At 43.6% G+C, this 14,977-nt stretch overlaps 2 protein-coding genes across 5 annotated transcripts in view; one reads left to right on the top strand and one right to left on the bottom strand.

Annotated features, from left to right (window-relative positions):
• The first annotated feature begins 3,451 nt into the window (after nucleotides 1-3,451).
• ssr3 (signal sequence receptor, gamma) lies at nucleotides 3,452-6,030 on the top strand. The gene is made up of 5 exons (XM_026997025.2): nucleotides 3,452-3,657; nucleotides 4,305-4,431; nucleotides 4,604-4,702; nucleotides 5,187-5,318; nucleotides 5,697-6,030. The coding sequence occupies exons 1-5, from the start codon at nucleotides 3,525-3,527 to the stop codon at nucleotides 5,761-5,763; spliced, it is 558 nt and encodes a 185-aa protein (XP_026852826.1). The 5' UTR covers nucleotides 3,452-3,524; the 3' UTR covers nucleotides 5,764-6,030.
• A 1,709-nt stretch (nucleotides 6,031-7,739) lies between these two features.
• Nucleotides 7,740-14,977, bottom strand: part of kcnab1a (potassium voltage-gated channel, shaker-related subfamily, beta member 1 a) — a 98,634-nt gene continuing 91,396 nt past the window's right edge. For all 4 annotated transcript variants that reach the window (XM_035525808.1, XM_035525809.1, XM_035525806.1 and 1 more), the window contains 6 exons: nucleotides 11,208-11,293; nucleotides 10,083-10,203; nucleotides 9,625-9,719; nucleotides 9,348-9,468; nucleotides 8,896-8,984; nucleotides 7,740-8,480 (listed from right to left, as the gene is read on the bottom strand). In XM_035525808.1, the coding sequence (XP_035381701.1) occupies nucleotides 8,391-8,480; nucleotides 8,896-8,984; nucleotides 9,348-9,468; nucleotides 9,625-9,719; nucleotides 10,083-10,203; nucleotides 11,208-11,293 (602 nt within the window). In that variant the 3' untranslated portion in view covers nucleotides 7,740-8,390. The remainder of the gene's footprint in view (nucleotides 8,481-8,895; nucleotides 8,985-9,347; nucleotides 9,469-9,624; nucleotides 9,720-10,082; nucleotides 10,204-11,207; nucleotides 11,294-14,977) is intronic.

The raw sequence follows: 14,977 nt of genomic DNA, 5'->3' as shown, positions 1-14,977 counted from the left end.
TTACTGGGTGCTTAACATTTTGGCTTCTGTATTTTGTGTTAGAGCCTGTAGTGTCTTAGACTATTATTATTTTCCAAATGCACTATTATTTTCCAAATGGTATGTGTAACACAAGGGTTTTGTCACATAGGGCACCATTAAATTTGTCAGGTTCATCCCTAGCTTTTAACCTCAGACGAGATGGGCTTTTGATGAGATTGTAGGAGCTTTGGTTGTGTTCACCACTGGAGTATGTTTGGGTGTGTGAGAGATCCTGCCACAGCATATAGTTTGCACACGTCCTGTCTGGCCAGCCGTTCCTGCCATTCTGTAGTCACAGGTAGGCCATGAGTTCTTTTTAAACTTCTCTATTTTCTGTTTCCCACTGGGTTGTTTTCGTCTTTCAGGAGGCCACACTGAGATTGTTTTTCCATCCTCTGCTTTCCTCTCTCACACACACACACACACACACACACACGCACACAGGTTTATACACACACGTATACACACAGACGACACTACTGCAAAACACAGTGACCTTTCAGAGGGACACAGGCAAATATGCCTTCATCTGTGGCTGAAATGTCAACATCTTGTGTTTGCATTCATTTGCTTTTTTAGTGATTCCGTTTTGATATACAGCCTTGGCAGGCCAGGCTGCACCTCATGACTCTGCTCACATCTAACTTGCAAGCATGATTATGTACATTTGAAACCCCATTACTGAAATGAAAAAAAGTTAGCTTCTACACTGTTGTTGCAGACAAGAACACTTGTGCAACCTATTTAGACAGATCATCATTTAATATGACTGTAGACAATGTTTTGAGCTAGTGTAGTTGATGGACAGCACTGGTGGCCAACCCAGTTGAGTCTTTCCCATTTCCTGCTGACTTTGGGTAGAGCTGAAGACAGTTACCACACGTGAAATTGAGTTAGCTGAACAGTTGGGCTTTTGTCTTGCAGGTTGCTTGGTGTGTCACCCAGTGGTTGTTGGATATGCCATAAATAATCCCAATTCCCTTATAATAAACTTAAATGACATGTAAATGTGTGTTGTGTTTGGACTGCTTGTTAGGTGTGTTGTGTACATTTAGATGAACCGTGGGTTTTATTGTGGAGTACACAATACTGTACACAATATTGTGTTTAACATGGTCAGTATCAAGATTATGGAGTAAGTCCTAATGAACACAGGTGGTTCATTTGGTTCTCACATGGTTTGGTATTTAAAAGTAATAACCTCTAGTTATGATCTCATCTTGCTATCTCTTCTTCTTCTTCCAACATTTACAATGAAGTGTAGAAAACTAACTGATTTAAGGCACCTAATATGGATATCAGTGAATGACATTCAGTGGAAGCACAAATAACATTTCTGAAAATGCTGGGTGTGATCTCGCTGACACACTCATGCATACACCAACACATTCTCCCACACTACTTTCAGATATTTGCCCACGACATGTACACATACATGAGCCAATCTCTCAAAGCTGGAGCTCAGATCACCCTCCTTACACACACACACACACACACACGCAAGTCTGTGAGGTGGGAGATGATGAGTGAGAATTATGCAGCACACTGCAGACCTCTGGGCACAGGGGGCCGGCAGTGCGAGGATGAGGAGCGGAGAGGATGAAGGCTATGCCGTGCTCAAGGGAAGGAAGAGCAAGCACCCACACACTGAACTAAACAATTCCTCACCAAGAAAAAAAAAGCTTATTAAAGGAAACAATATAAATGATCCAAACAAAATAAATGATTATCCACAGTAATTTGTAAATAACTATTTCAGCCAATTCAGCCAAATATTGGCAAGTCTTGCTGATATATACGCAGCTTGACGCACTACATTCCTTAAATATCACACTCCTTTTTTATTCTTTTATACTTTCTGAGATATTTTGCTGTTGCTGCCAACGGTTTCTGCCTGTTCCTGTCTGCTTGCTCATTCTTTCTGGTTTTTAACCACGTCGTCACCCCACTCCACTCCCCCACCCCACCGCAGTTCTCCATCACAACAAAGGACTTCTCTTCAGCAGAGCGCCGCCCCGCCTACGCCGTCAAGCCTGTCCAAGAGATGGAAAAAGTCATTTTTTAAACACTACCCTTATGACGAATCGTACGTCTGTTGCACTAGTCATGTCTAATTTCCATCAGGGCCCCAATAGCAGTGTCAACCAATCAAATGACTTTACTGGTGGATAAGTTAAAGCATTCCTGCAGGTACTGTGAGGAATGTCATGCTGTCAAGCAGGGCTCCACCTGTTCTTCTGTTTTGGAAGTCAGTGTGATCGAACTGGATGGAATGCTTCCAAGAAGCACACTCCAGAGAATGAGATGTGACATCTCTTTGGCAGCAGGGGAAGGCCACGTGGCTTCAATCACCTAACAGTGAACTCTTCCTTTACCTGGTTGGCTTCTCTGAGGCCCCGCCCAATTCACCTTATCTCTGCCCATCTCTCTGCTTCTTCCTGACGCCCAGTGAACACACGCGTCTTCCTGATTCTGTGCAGTCACGCACGGTGCTTCTTGCTTGTTGTGCCCAGATCACTATGGACAGAAATCCAGAGGATTCTCAAAGAGAGGAGGGAGAATGATAAAGAGAAAGAAAGAAAGGGACAGACAGAAAGAGAGTGGAACAAGGGAGAGAGAGAGAGGGAAACAAAGGAGAGAGAGAGAGAGAGAGAGAGAGAGAGAGAGAGAGAGTGTGCAATATAACACTTTGTGTTGCTTACAGAGCAGGCAGTCCCACTAATTCTCCAGGGCTGTTCTGCATAGAAATGTGCATCCTTGTCTAAACTATGCCTCATGTTACCATGACGTCTGAGCTGAAGAAGCCTTGACCCTCTGAGCGGTTTTTTTTTTTTGCCCTGAGGTGCCTGCTTTTGCATGCAGTGTGTGCCAGCCCACGGCTCAAGGCCTCCCTGAGAAAATTGGGCGTGGGGGGTAACACATTGTCCTCACATGGTCTTGGCAGGCCTCTTGCCAACGGGCACATGCTTTGCCTTGAATGTATAATCCTTGCGCCAGAGGGAAGACCGAGCACGCAAACTGGACTGTGGCTTTGTTTTCCTCCACAGGTGAGGCGGGAAAAGGAAGCTCGTCTAGGAGATGTGAGGACGTGCTCCCTCTCAGGACGTGCATCCAATGAAACAATGACGTGTGCATGTCAGTGCTGACTGGAGTTTACCACTAACCCACAGTACTCAAAGTGGCTTTTTAGAAAAACATTTACCTAAAGGCGAAACGAGTCGCGACCCCTCTCTTGTAGTCGTCGTGAATTCTTTAAAGGGTGTATTTTGAAATGTGCGCCATTGTTTCTAAACACTTCCTAGGCTACTCATAAACACAGCTTGGTTATATATTCATGAACACAACACGATTAAGAGGTTCGCCAAAGGCCGTTTGCACTCCGAGACAGCAGATGGTGCTGAGACTGTCAGCAAAAGATCTCGGAGTTGGTGCTGACGCGGCATTCGCGTTTCAGCCACCCTGAGCACATACGTGTCAGTCCGAGTAGTGGAAACGAGTAAACCATGGCACCGAAAGGCGGCAATAAGCAACAGTCTGAAGAAGATCTCCTTCTCCAAGATTTCAGCAGAAACCTGTCCGCCAAGTCCACTGCGCTTTTCTACGGCAATGCCCTCATCGTCTCCGCAATTCCCATATGTAAGTAGCTAGCATACGTGGCTAGCTTTGGCTAGCTCGTCCACTAACTTCAACTTTCACAAGCTAGTCAGGTTATGCCATTGGCTAGCTGGCTTTTTGCAGTTCAGGAACAACCCCCTTTCATTTGTCCCATGTCACTTATATTATATTCTTGGTAGAACTAAAATACCGACTTGTTTTCTTCTTATTAGCCGTCTAAGCTAGAGTAACAAAGTTGGCTAGCTGGCTAGTTGGGCAGCTATCTTATCTAGCGGTATGTTTGAGTTTAGGGGGCTTGCTTCGATGCAGTTATTTCCACATACTATGTAGACCACACATCTACAATATTGTGATAATGCAAGTAAAATTTTCTTTACTCAGACATCCCCCCAAATCTCGTTAGCTAGCTACAGGAGTAGCATTATCTTATTTCCTTGAGCACTGTGAGATTTATTTTGATTGCTAGCTAGCTGGGTTATATTGATTGCATTTAATGTATGTTGTATTCCACCTTTGACTTGTACTGTCTGTAATGCCAGATTGTTATATATAATGTGCAGACACTGCGATTGTTTCTATGCTAGTGTTTTATTTGTATGTACGAGTCGCAAAGCCACATCGCCGTTAGCAGAAATCTCAGTACAGAATCGATGATGTCTTTTCGACAGGGCTGTTCTGGAGGATTTGGCACATGGACTTGGTTCAATCGGCGGTTCTGTACGCTGTCATGACCCTGGTCAGCACCTACCTGGTGGCTTTTGCTTACAAAAACGTCAAGTTCGTTCTGAAGCACAAGTAAGATCTTGTTCACCAACACATCTATACAACTTTTATTTTTTCCTTTGGTAGATACTTTCAGAGTGCCTTTTTAAGTGTGTTTCTCTATGAGAATTGTGATCTAGGTTTTACATATTGTTTGCTGGACATGGTGGAGGAGTAAATTTGTGTCTTTACCATGTGCTGGCAGAGTTGCTCAGAAACGTGAAGATGCTGTTTCCAAGGAAGTGACTCGCAAACTCTCTGAGGCTGACAACCGCAAGATGTCCCGCAAAGAAAAAGATGAGAGGTAAACCCAGCAGACCCAGTGACTGACTTTTATATCAAATGAGTAACCAAGTACGAACTAAGCCTAAGTGTGAAGATACTGTGTTAAGTTTGTTGGTATATTTGGAAGCAAAACAAGCTCTTGGCTGTATAGATAACTTATGCCAGTGTCAACAGTGTTCACTTGCAGTAAAAAAAAGATTATTTTTCTTTCTTGACCAGTTGTTATCCAGTTAACACACAAATCTAGTTTGCACTCTATTAACATGAGGTTAGTTCACAATGAAGGCTTACTGTCTGCTGTGAAAAAGATTATTGATGAATTAGAATCTGCATTTTCAGTAATAATCCAAGCACCAGCTGTTTTATTGGCATCGTGAGATGTTTTTGAGTCAGTGTGATGATTATCTGCTGTAATTGGCATTTAAAAGCATAACATTTATGAATAATCTGCAATATTTCCTGTTTATATTGCTGGTTAAAGGTTTTTTCCCTCCTCTAAATAGGATCTTGTGGAAGAAGAATGAGGTGGCAGATTACGAGGCAACGACATTCTCCATCTTCTACAACAACACGCTCTTCCTCGTGCTTGTTATCATCGCTTCTTTCTTCCTGCTGAAGAACTTCAACCCCACAGTGTAAGGGTCATTTGCATTTATGGCATTTAGCTGACACTTTTACCCAAAGCGACTTACAATTATGACTGAATACAACTTGAGCAATTGAGGGTTAAGGGCCTTCGTCTGTCTTTCTCTGTATTTGTCTCTGTGTCAGTCTGTCTGTCTCTATTCTGCATCTCAGTCCTCCCTTTCTCTGTATGTCATTAAAGATAAATCAGAACTCCCCCCCCTTATTTTACTGTTTTATCTTGCTTTTAGTTAAAACGGTCCAGTTTAGGTGTATTTAATAGAAAGTTACATAAATGTCTTCTGCAAACACCTGAAATGCCAATATTCTTTACTTGGGGAAAGTTTGGATGAATTATCAAAGCCTTTTTTCTCTCTCTCTCTCAACAGGAACTACATTCTGTCCATCATTGCCTCCTCTGGTCTCATCGCCCTGTTGTCCACTGGCTCAAAGTGAGAGGAAGAAGGGAGACGTACAAGAGAGACTGGGGGTGGGGCCAGAAACTGGGGGTTGGGGCCTGTGATTGTTGGGGGTGGAGTGTTATGGGATGAGGAAGAGGGACAGAGAGCTGGGCAAGAGGAGACCTTATCATTTCATTTGTGGACTTTCTTGAAATTCAGGCCAATCACAAACCCTGGGTGCCGTGTCTGTCTGCTGCCCTGTTTTAAAAAAACAAACAAAACAAACAAACAAAAAAAAACCAATAAAAGACTGTTCATCCAGCATGGAGGCAGTGCCATTATTCCTGCATGCGTGCAACAGGACAATTCAGATGTATGGAAAGTCAAACACACACCCAGCAAGTTCCACTGTCATGTTTTTATTTCAAGCATATACTCTAGAACTATGTACTGTATATATTTACAGAAGTCACTCCTTTCATACAGGGATTAAGTGCATTACGTGGACAAACACCCTGAAGCAGAGATTCACCACAGCCTGTATAGCCACAGTCACCCTTTACCAAATAGCACAATAAACCCTTAGGAAGTATAATTCACTCTTAAGAATTCCGTTTTTTTTCAAACGCAACAACCTGCACCCTCAGTATTTTCCTCAATTATGTACATTTTCATATAGACATGTGGAAGAATGTCAGAATCCCTGGCGTTTCCCACGCAAGCGACTGACAAGGCGCTCGGTCCAGAGGTGATGGCTAGCGACACTAATTCCTCCACGCTACTGGATCACCCCCGTGGACAGTTCTGAGCTCCAAAACATTTACACTGCAGAATCACCGGACGCGCTCCTATGTGCTGATAGCATGGAGCCGTTTGTGACTTACAAATAAGCAAAGCAAAGACAGTACAGTGTCATAAGTAAATACAGGTAACTGATGATGAGATTGGTGAGATGAATGCAGCATTTATTGTTGATCGGTCATTCACTCAAAAGAAGCCCCAGCCCTGTAGAATATGGCTTTCAAACAGGATGGCACAAAGCAGGAAAACGGATCTCCATCAAAGGTTGCCGTCTAGTCTACTGTCTAAATGCTTCTAGATTTTTTTCATATTTAATATAGTCTCAAAAGTCGTTAGTTTGAATCATGCCAAACTAATGGAATAAATCCAACTGTAGTTAAGTTTAAGGTTTCAGAATGCATTGAATCATTTCTTCAATGTTTGTAGTTAAACTTGAATCGTTAAGAGGTGAGATTGATGACCACACCATAGAGAGAGATGTGAACACAGGCCTTGTGATAAGAATCACGCAGAACCAGAGGGAAAAGGGAAGGGAACTGCACACAGAGCAAGAAATACCTTGATCTCTCTCTCATATATATACATATATATATATACACATATACATATACATATATATATATACATACACACACAGAGCAAGAAATACCTTGATCTCTCTCTCATATATATATATATATATATATATATACATATATATATATATATACATACACACACAGAGCAAGAACTACCTTGATCTCTCTCTCATATATATATATATATATATACATACACATATATATATATACATACACACACAGAGCAAGAACTACCTTGATCTCTCTCTCATATATATATATATATATATATATATACATACACATATATATATATACATACACACACAGAGCAAGAACTACCTTGATCTCTCTCTCATATATATATATATATATATATATATACATATATATATATATATATACATACACACACAGAGCAAGAACTACCTTGATCTCTCTCTCATATATATATATATATATATATATATATACATACACATATATATATATACATACACACACAGAGCAAGAACTACCTTGATCTCTCTCTCATATATATATATATATATATATATATATATACATATATATATACATACACACACAGAGCAAGAAATACCTTGATCTCTCTCTCATATATATATATATATATATATATATATATATATATATATATATATATATATATATATATACATACACACACACACATATACACACAGTGTGACAGCTGAAGACATTGTCTGGGTTAGCGACTAAAATGCTCTGCTTTTGTTCCTATCCTAAATTTCAAAGGTCGTAAGCCAAACGTTGCCCATTATTGGCCAAAAGCGAGGATGATAACGATACTGTTTCTTTAATTAGTGATGTGATCAGCGATGCAGGCTCTCTTTACAGAAGCAAGGGACTGACAGAGGCTAGATCTAAGGATGCACAGAACAAGACACCTCGTTCCACAGAACTGGTGCTCTTTGCAAGTTTATTGAATCAAGGCTGCGGTTCTCCCGTTTGAACAGCAGAGGGCTCCACACCAGCGGCCCCTATAGCGGTTCTCCAGGTCCCCACACAGCTGTGATGGCTTTCAGTTCACTGATCAGGGTCAGGATGGCGTCGGAGGTGGTGCTAGTCGGAGGTGCAGCTATGTCGGCGCTTACAAAGCCGCGGTTTGGAGAAGGCGGTTCTCGTCGTCACGGCGCCGAGCCTGCGTGGGCGAAAGGGGAGGAGGCAGTAGGTGCACAACCAGGCTCAGCTCTCGCAGACTCCTGTAGGAGGAGGAGGAGGAAGAGGAAAAGGGGTGGTGGCGTGTTCGGATCAGCACCGGGCGCGGGAGCCCGTATCCTTAGGAGCGGTAGTCTTTCTTAGTGTTGGGCCTGTTCGCGAGGATGTGGTCAATCTCGGACACCACGTGGGAGGTCATCTTGGGAAGGACCTAAGTGAATGATATACAAGATAAGGATAAAGAATGTTCACCGGGATGTCCTGGATTATCTTAAGATAAAGGGAGGGAAATTAATTTGTGCTTTAATAGATGGTTAACCTCAAGCACCGAAGAACATGCGGCAGTGCGGAATTCACACCTGCCGTTTTCGCAGTGTGTTTAAAACACACTTCAATTGTGAACACGCTTAAGTACACAAACAAGATCCGGCAGGGTTTAGTGCGGTGATTCGAGCTCACTCACTCACACACACTCAGAATCCTACTTGCTCCATGCAAGATGATAGTTAAAGAATGCTAAATCCAAACACGGTAGCCTGGCATCAGGACTGATGGCACTTAGGTGTGAGTGAATGTAAACATGCAAATGTGAATGTGTTTGAGTGCAGGTGTGTGTGTGTACTAACCTGGATGGCTCCCAAGTTTTCCGTTAGCTGTTCTGGGTTGGAGGTTCCTAAGAGAACAGAACTCACTCCTTCATTCCTCAGACACCAGGCTTCACACACACACACACACACACACACACACACATACACACATACACATGCTTTGAGAGCTACAACATTGACCAAATACATGGAACAATGCATAGTAATGCCACAGGCATTTGGAAACTACATTGAGACCTCAAAACTGCTGTTCTGCATGTGAACACTAGGGGGTGTAGTAGAACTGAAAATGCCTAACTCATCCCTTATGGTTGCAAGAGAAAGCATACAAATTTGATTGGATACTAGGAATTTGTAAATCAGTCAGTTCTCTGAAGGGGCAGGTGCTTCTTCTCAGGCACCCAGAACGAGATCCTCCAGGCCAGGCCTGCAGGGGGCGCTGCTGTGCAGAGGGCAGCAATGGTGCTCACCCACAGCAAGCTGGGGCAGTGTACAGCCAAGCTTCTCTGCGATATGGGACAATTCCTTCAGCTTGGCCTGCTGTTTCCTCCCATCCTCGCTGAGAATCTTATCCTTCAGCCACTGGTATGACTGCGGCAGAGAGAGAAAGAGAGAGAGAGAGAGAGAGAGAGAGAGAGAGAGAGAGAGAAGACAAACTGGAGAGTCAGGAAGACACAAAGACAATAATACAGTCACTTCTCACCACTAAAAAGGTCAGTGAAACCGGTGTTCAGTGAATGTGTATACCTTCATCGATGCCCTAGAGGATTCTGGGATGCCATTTTCATATTTTCCAGTGATGACGCCACAGGCCAGAGGAGACCAGGTCATAGCACCCACACCTACACACACACAAACACACACACACACCAGATCAACAGGGGTGTGGGTGCATGAAATATGAGACTTGACAAGAGGCACATGAGACACACAAGAGACGTATGAGCCTATGTCAATCAGTAGCCATGACACTAATTCATCACGATGCCGTAAAGACATGCAGGAAGGAAAATGAGAGAGAGAGAGAGAGAGAGAGAGAGAGAGAGAGAGAGAGAGAGAGTTATAGAATGCCATCCATCAACCGTTTACAGGGCTGAGGACAGAAGCCTGAATGCATTTCCAGGTTTGACACTAGGAAGATGGAGTGTGCTGTATATCACAGATCAAGGTCTCCAGGGGGGCGGGGACTGATGACTGACACCTGCCTATCTTGTGGTACAGCTCTGGCAGCTGCACCTCCACTTTCTCCCTTTGGAAGAGATGATACTCTGCCTGCTCACATACAGGGGAGATGAGGTTAAACTGCCTCGCCACAGAGTACGCCTCCTAGAGAGAGAGAGAAAGAGAGAGAGAGAGAGAGGGAAAGAAAGGGAGAGAGAGAGTCAGAGAGAGAGAGTGAGAGGGAAAGAAAGGGAGAGAGAGGGAAAGAAAGGGAGAGAATTTGAGAGAGAGAGACGAAGGGAGAGACAGACAGAGACCAAAAAGCTGATGTGTAATAATTACTTGAAAAGATAATTATCTTTTAAGTAAGTAAATTATTATAGATAATGGATAAAAATAAAGATAATAATTCGCTAATAATTATTAATTACTTAACAATAAAAATTATATATATATATATATATATATATATATATATATATAAAAGATTACTACATATATAACCTTTTTTGTTTAGGTTCAGCTTGGCTCGTCTCTTAGGAAAATTAGCACAAGCCACAGCATCATTTAAAACACCCCCTACTGGGAGCTCCTGGTGGGTGGATGGATATGTAGGAGGGACTCTCTTTGGTGTAACACCAGAAACCCTGGCAAAGTGATCACTGCTGCACAAATTATAGGTCATTACTGCATCTGCCTTGCTTGACTGTGGCAAGTGCAAATCCGACCAGCTGCAACTGCCATTTATTACCCCATGAATTAATGATACTAGCCGAATTACAGCGCCACGCTCCGGGCACGCCCTTGCCAAGGCCGCCACGTGCGACGTGTGCTGTCATTAGTGCGGGCAGCATCAGCACCCCCGATTTTGCAGCGGCAGTGTAGCTCTAAGTAACACGGAAATAACAATGCCAAAGGACAGCTGCTGGCTCCACCCTTCGCCAAATCAACTTTATTTAGCTTTTTGTACAACGACAAGCCATCGTCCTCCTCTTTTCCTCCGCCCAGACAAGCGAACAGAAAGCTGCTGGTGGCTCAGCTGCGGATCAAAGCGGGTATGCGGCCCTGCGAATGCTCCGCGGGATGCTGCTACGTCTCGTTCTGGTGTTCCCGCTGCCGTCTGCAGCCCGTCTTGGTCTAGGGTGTCCAGTACAGCTGTTTCCACTCACCGTGATCTCCATGGCTGTCCATCGTGATGTTCCCCAGTACATGGCCATTCCCTGGTTGATCACGTAGGTCATGGCCCTCACAATCTCTGGAGAAACAGGTTGAAGCAAAAGCACATTATGCAGAGGTATACACCCTGATACTGTCTCTGGCATTCCCACACAGATGAGGACACTATCTCTTGCATTCTGATATAGATGAGAACACTGTCTCTGGCATTCCAATACAGATGTGGACACTGTCTCTGGCATTCCAATACAGATGTAGACACTATCTCTTGCATTCCGATATAGATGAGAACACTGTCTCTGGCATTCCCATACAGACAAGGACACTGTGTCTAGCATTCTGATATAGACATGGACACTGACTCCGGCATTCCGATACAGATGTGGACACTATCTCTTGCATTCCGATATAGACGAGAACACTGTCTCTGGCATTCCAATACAGATGTGGACACTGTCTCTGGCATTCCAATACAGATGTAGACACTATCTCTTGCATTCCGATATAGATGAGAACACTGTCTCTGGCATTCCCATACAGACAAGGACACTGTGTCTAGCATTCTGATATAGACGTGGACACTGTCTCTGGCATTCCCATACAGACAAGGACACTGCCTCTGGCATTCCCATACAGACAAGGACACTGTCTCTGGCATTCTGATATAGACATGGACACTGACTCCGGCATTCCGATACATATGTGGACACTATCTCTTGCATTCCGATATAGACGAGAACACTGTCTCTGGCATTCCAATACAGATGTAGACACTATCTCTTGCATTCCGATATAGACGAGGACACTGTCTCTGGCATTCCGATACAGATGTGGACACTATCTCTGGCATTCCGATACAGTTGTGGACACTATCTCTTGCATTCTCATACAGTTGTGGACACTGTCTCTGGCATTCTGGTATAGATGTGGACACTCTCTCTGGCATTCCAAGCTGCCATGCCCTGATCTGAAGACCTGCCCTGCTCACCGCTCCCCTGCCTAACTGGATTCTCCTGCCTCAGTCACCTGTTTCCAGCACATCAGTGATGACCTCACAAAAAGACTGAACTGCATGCCCTCTCATCTGCTTGGGACAGCAGAAATGGCTCTCCTGGGACTAGAAGCCAAAGCGCTGTCATGCACTGGCTGTCTGCTCTGCTAGGTGGAGCTTTACCTGGGTACGCCTATGAGAGCGCTCTGGCGCGGGGGCACAGAGGGGCCGGCGTTGGGGGCATCAGTAACGAGGGCGGAGGAGTGTGTGGCAGCACTAATGACAGCGAGGTGGATTCTACAGGTAGCTGTAATATGCGTCTCACACACTTGCGGCACATACGTGCACTGCAGCTCTGGAACAGTCAGCGAAAGCACAGAGGCCAATGCACAGGTACCATCGTACTTTTACCAGAGAGCGCGGAAAGGGAGCAGGATGTAGGAGAGAGAGAGAGAGATAGAGAGAAAGGGGGAGAAAGAGAGAGAAGAGAGAGAAAAGAGAAAGAGAGAGAACGAAAAAGAGAGAGAAAGGAAGAGAGAGATAGTGAGGAGGCGGGTTGTGGAATGCCGCACGGTTGTAGTTTGTCACTCACTCTTGAATAATTACATCAACAAATTTGCAACAATCTTTGAATAATCATCAAATTTTGGATTAGCATGAAATGAAACAGATATAAAAATCCTCTTTATATGCAGATGATCTGCTGCTAGCTCCTACAGCACATGCCCTACACCTTCTTTAACCCTTCAGCAAGAATATTTTCTTAACTGGGCATTAGACTTTATCATCTATATTTTTATAGACTTTGTAATAATGGCTATTAATCAGTGCATCTGTCACATTCAGTAAGACTGTGAATGCACTGGTAGGAAACACTGTCGTGAGTGTAAGACATGCAGCAAATGTCTCCAACTGAAGGGGTGAATGAAAGTCATTAAATGAAATTGATCCTAAACGTTTGCTGATGATAACTAAAGGAAGCCAGCGTAACTTCAGTGACTGACATGGGTCAGACAAACAGGCTTAAAAAGCTAAGAACATGATGACATAATAATACACAGGCAGTACAGTTACTGAAGCAAAACACACACCACCCGAGTGGGGCGTGGCAATAAAACACAATACGCACCATCTAAGGTGGTACACAGCAATAACATGGATTATCTTGCTACACTGGTGCCTGTCACGAGGTGGGATCTATTTTCAACAAGTGAACAGTCAGTTCTTGAAGTTGATGTGTTGGAGGCAGTGTAAGGACCTGAGTGACTTTAAGAAGGACCAAACCGTGATGGCTAGACGACTGGGTTGGAGCATCTCCAAAACGGCAGGTTGTAGGGGTTCCATGTGAGGTATTCACCAAAAGTGTTACAAGGAAGGACAATCAGTGAACCCGCAAAATGGCCAAGAGCACCCTAGGCTTGCTGGTACACGTAGTGAGCAAACGCTTACCTGATTGGTCAAATCCCACAGAAGCGCTACTGTAGCACCCACTGCTGAAAAGGTTACTGCTGGCTATGATAAAAAGGTGTCAGAACACTCAGTGCAACATGCTGACCCCTGACCCCCGCTGAAAGTGAGCATCAGGACTGGAGCATGGAACAATGGCAGAAGGTGGTCTGGTCTGAAGGAACACTTTTTTTTTTTTACAGCTTGCGGACAGCCAAATGTCTCTGTCAGATGTCCAGATGTCGGATCACTTACCTGGGGAAGAGATGGCAACAGGATGCACTACGGGAAGAAGTTAAGCTGGCGGAGGCAGTGATCTTTGAGACGTCCCACCTACCTAAACACTGTTTTGGACCATACACACCCAATCCATAGCAACTGTATTCCCTAATTCCCTAGTCACTTTCAGCGGGATAATGCACCTTGACACACTTGCAAAAACCGTTCAGGAATGCTTTGAGGAACATAACAAAGAGTTCAAGGTGTTGACTTTGCCTCTCAATCCAATCAAGCATCTGTGGGAAAACTAGTTTGATCCCCAGAGGCTCCATACCGCCATTTAGAAGACTTAAAGGGTCTGACTCTAATGTCTTGGTGCCAGATACCACAGAATGCCTTCAGAGGTCTTGTGGAGTCCATGGATCTATGTGTCTGAGCTGTTTTGATGCCATGAGGGGGACTTATCTAATATTAGGCAGGTGGTTTTATTGTTATGGCTGATCAGAGTATATTTACAGAAGTATGTGTATATATGAACCTTTTATTATATATATTTTTAATTTCTTTTTCTTTTCCCCCCCCAACACTATCACTATCATTTATAGCTATTAATATTCAAACACTTGCTAATTATAATTCTAATAAAGCTATTTGAATTTGAGACAGATAGCATAACTCCAGACATAAGTACCTATAACTAACTCAAGAGCCCAACAACCCTAGCATCTCAAACAGTGTCCACAGCCGCCACCAATACACTCTAATGACGGAGATTAGTGTGACGGTAATGACTGGTTAGCACAAGTGAAACATTAACGAGCCAATAAAGACCCAGGGCCTCTGCCTTCTTATTAAGGCCTATACTGAGCTCTCACCAGCGCTGCTCCGATCAGAGTCGTTAGCGATCATATTGGATCAGGTATGTCCGTGAAATATTCAGAGCCTAGTCACAAGGAAACACCTCAATGTCTATGAAATAATCCAACAAAGAACTGCATTGTAAACCATCAAAGTAATGTAATAAAATGACTTTTTATTTAATTGACCATGGATTAGATTTAAATCTGTAATCTGTGTCTGATTCAGGTTGAATGCAACGATGAATGC

Source organism: Electrophorus electricus, chromosome 4 (assembly GCF_013358815.1).
Source record: "Electrophorus electricus isolate fEleEle1 chromosome 4, fEleEle1.pri, whole genome shotgun sequence".
NCBI lineage: Eukaryota > Metazoa > Chordata > Actinopteri > Gymnotiformes > Gymnotidae > Electrophorus > Electrophorus electricus.
This window is presented reverse-complemented; position numbering and strand designations above follow the sequence as displayed.

Bases quoted from the DNA above. Each gene is read 5' to 3' on its own strand.
- ssr3 (XM_026997025.2), top strand. From the start codon at position 3,525: ATGGCACCGAAAGGCGGCAATAAGCAACAGTCTGAAGAAGATCTCCTT. The intron at 3,658-4,304 runs GTAAGTAGCTAG...TCTTTTCGACAG, and splicing joins CGTCTCCGCAATTCCCATAT to GGCTGTTCTGGAGGATTTGG. The intron at 4,703-5,186 runs GTAAACCCAGCA...TCCTCTAAATAG, and splicing joins CGCAAAGAAAAAGATGAGAG to GATCTTGTGGAAGAAGAATG.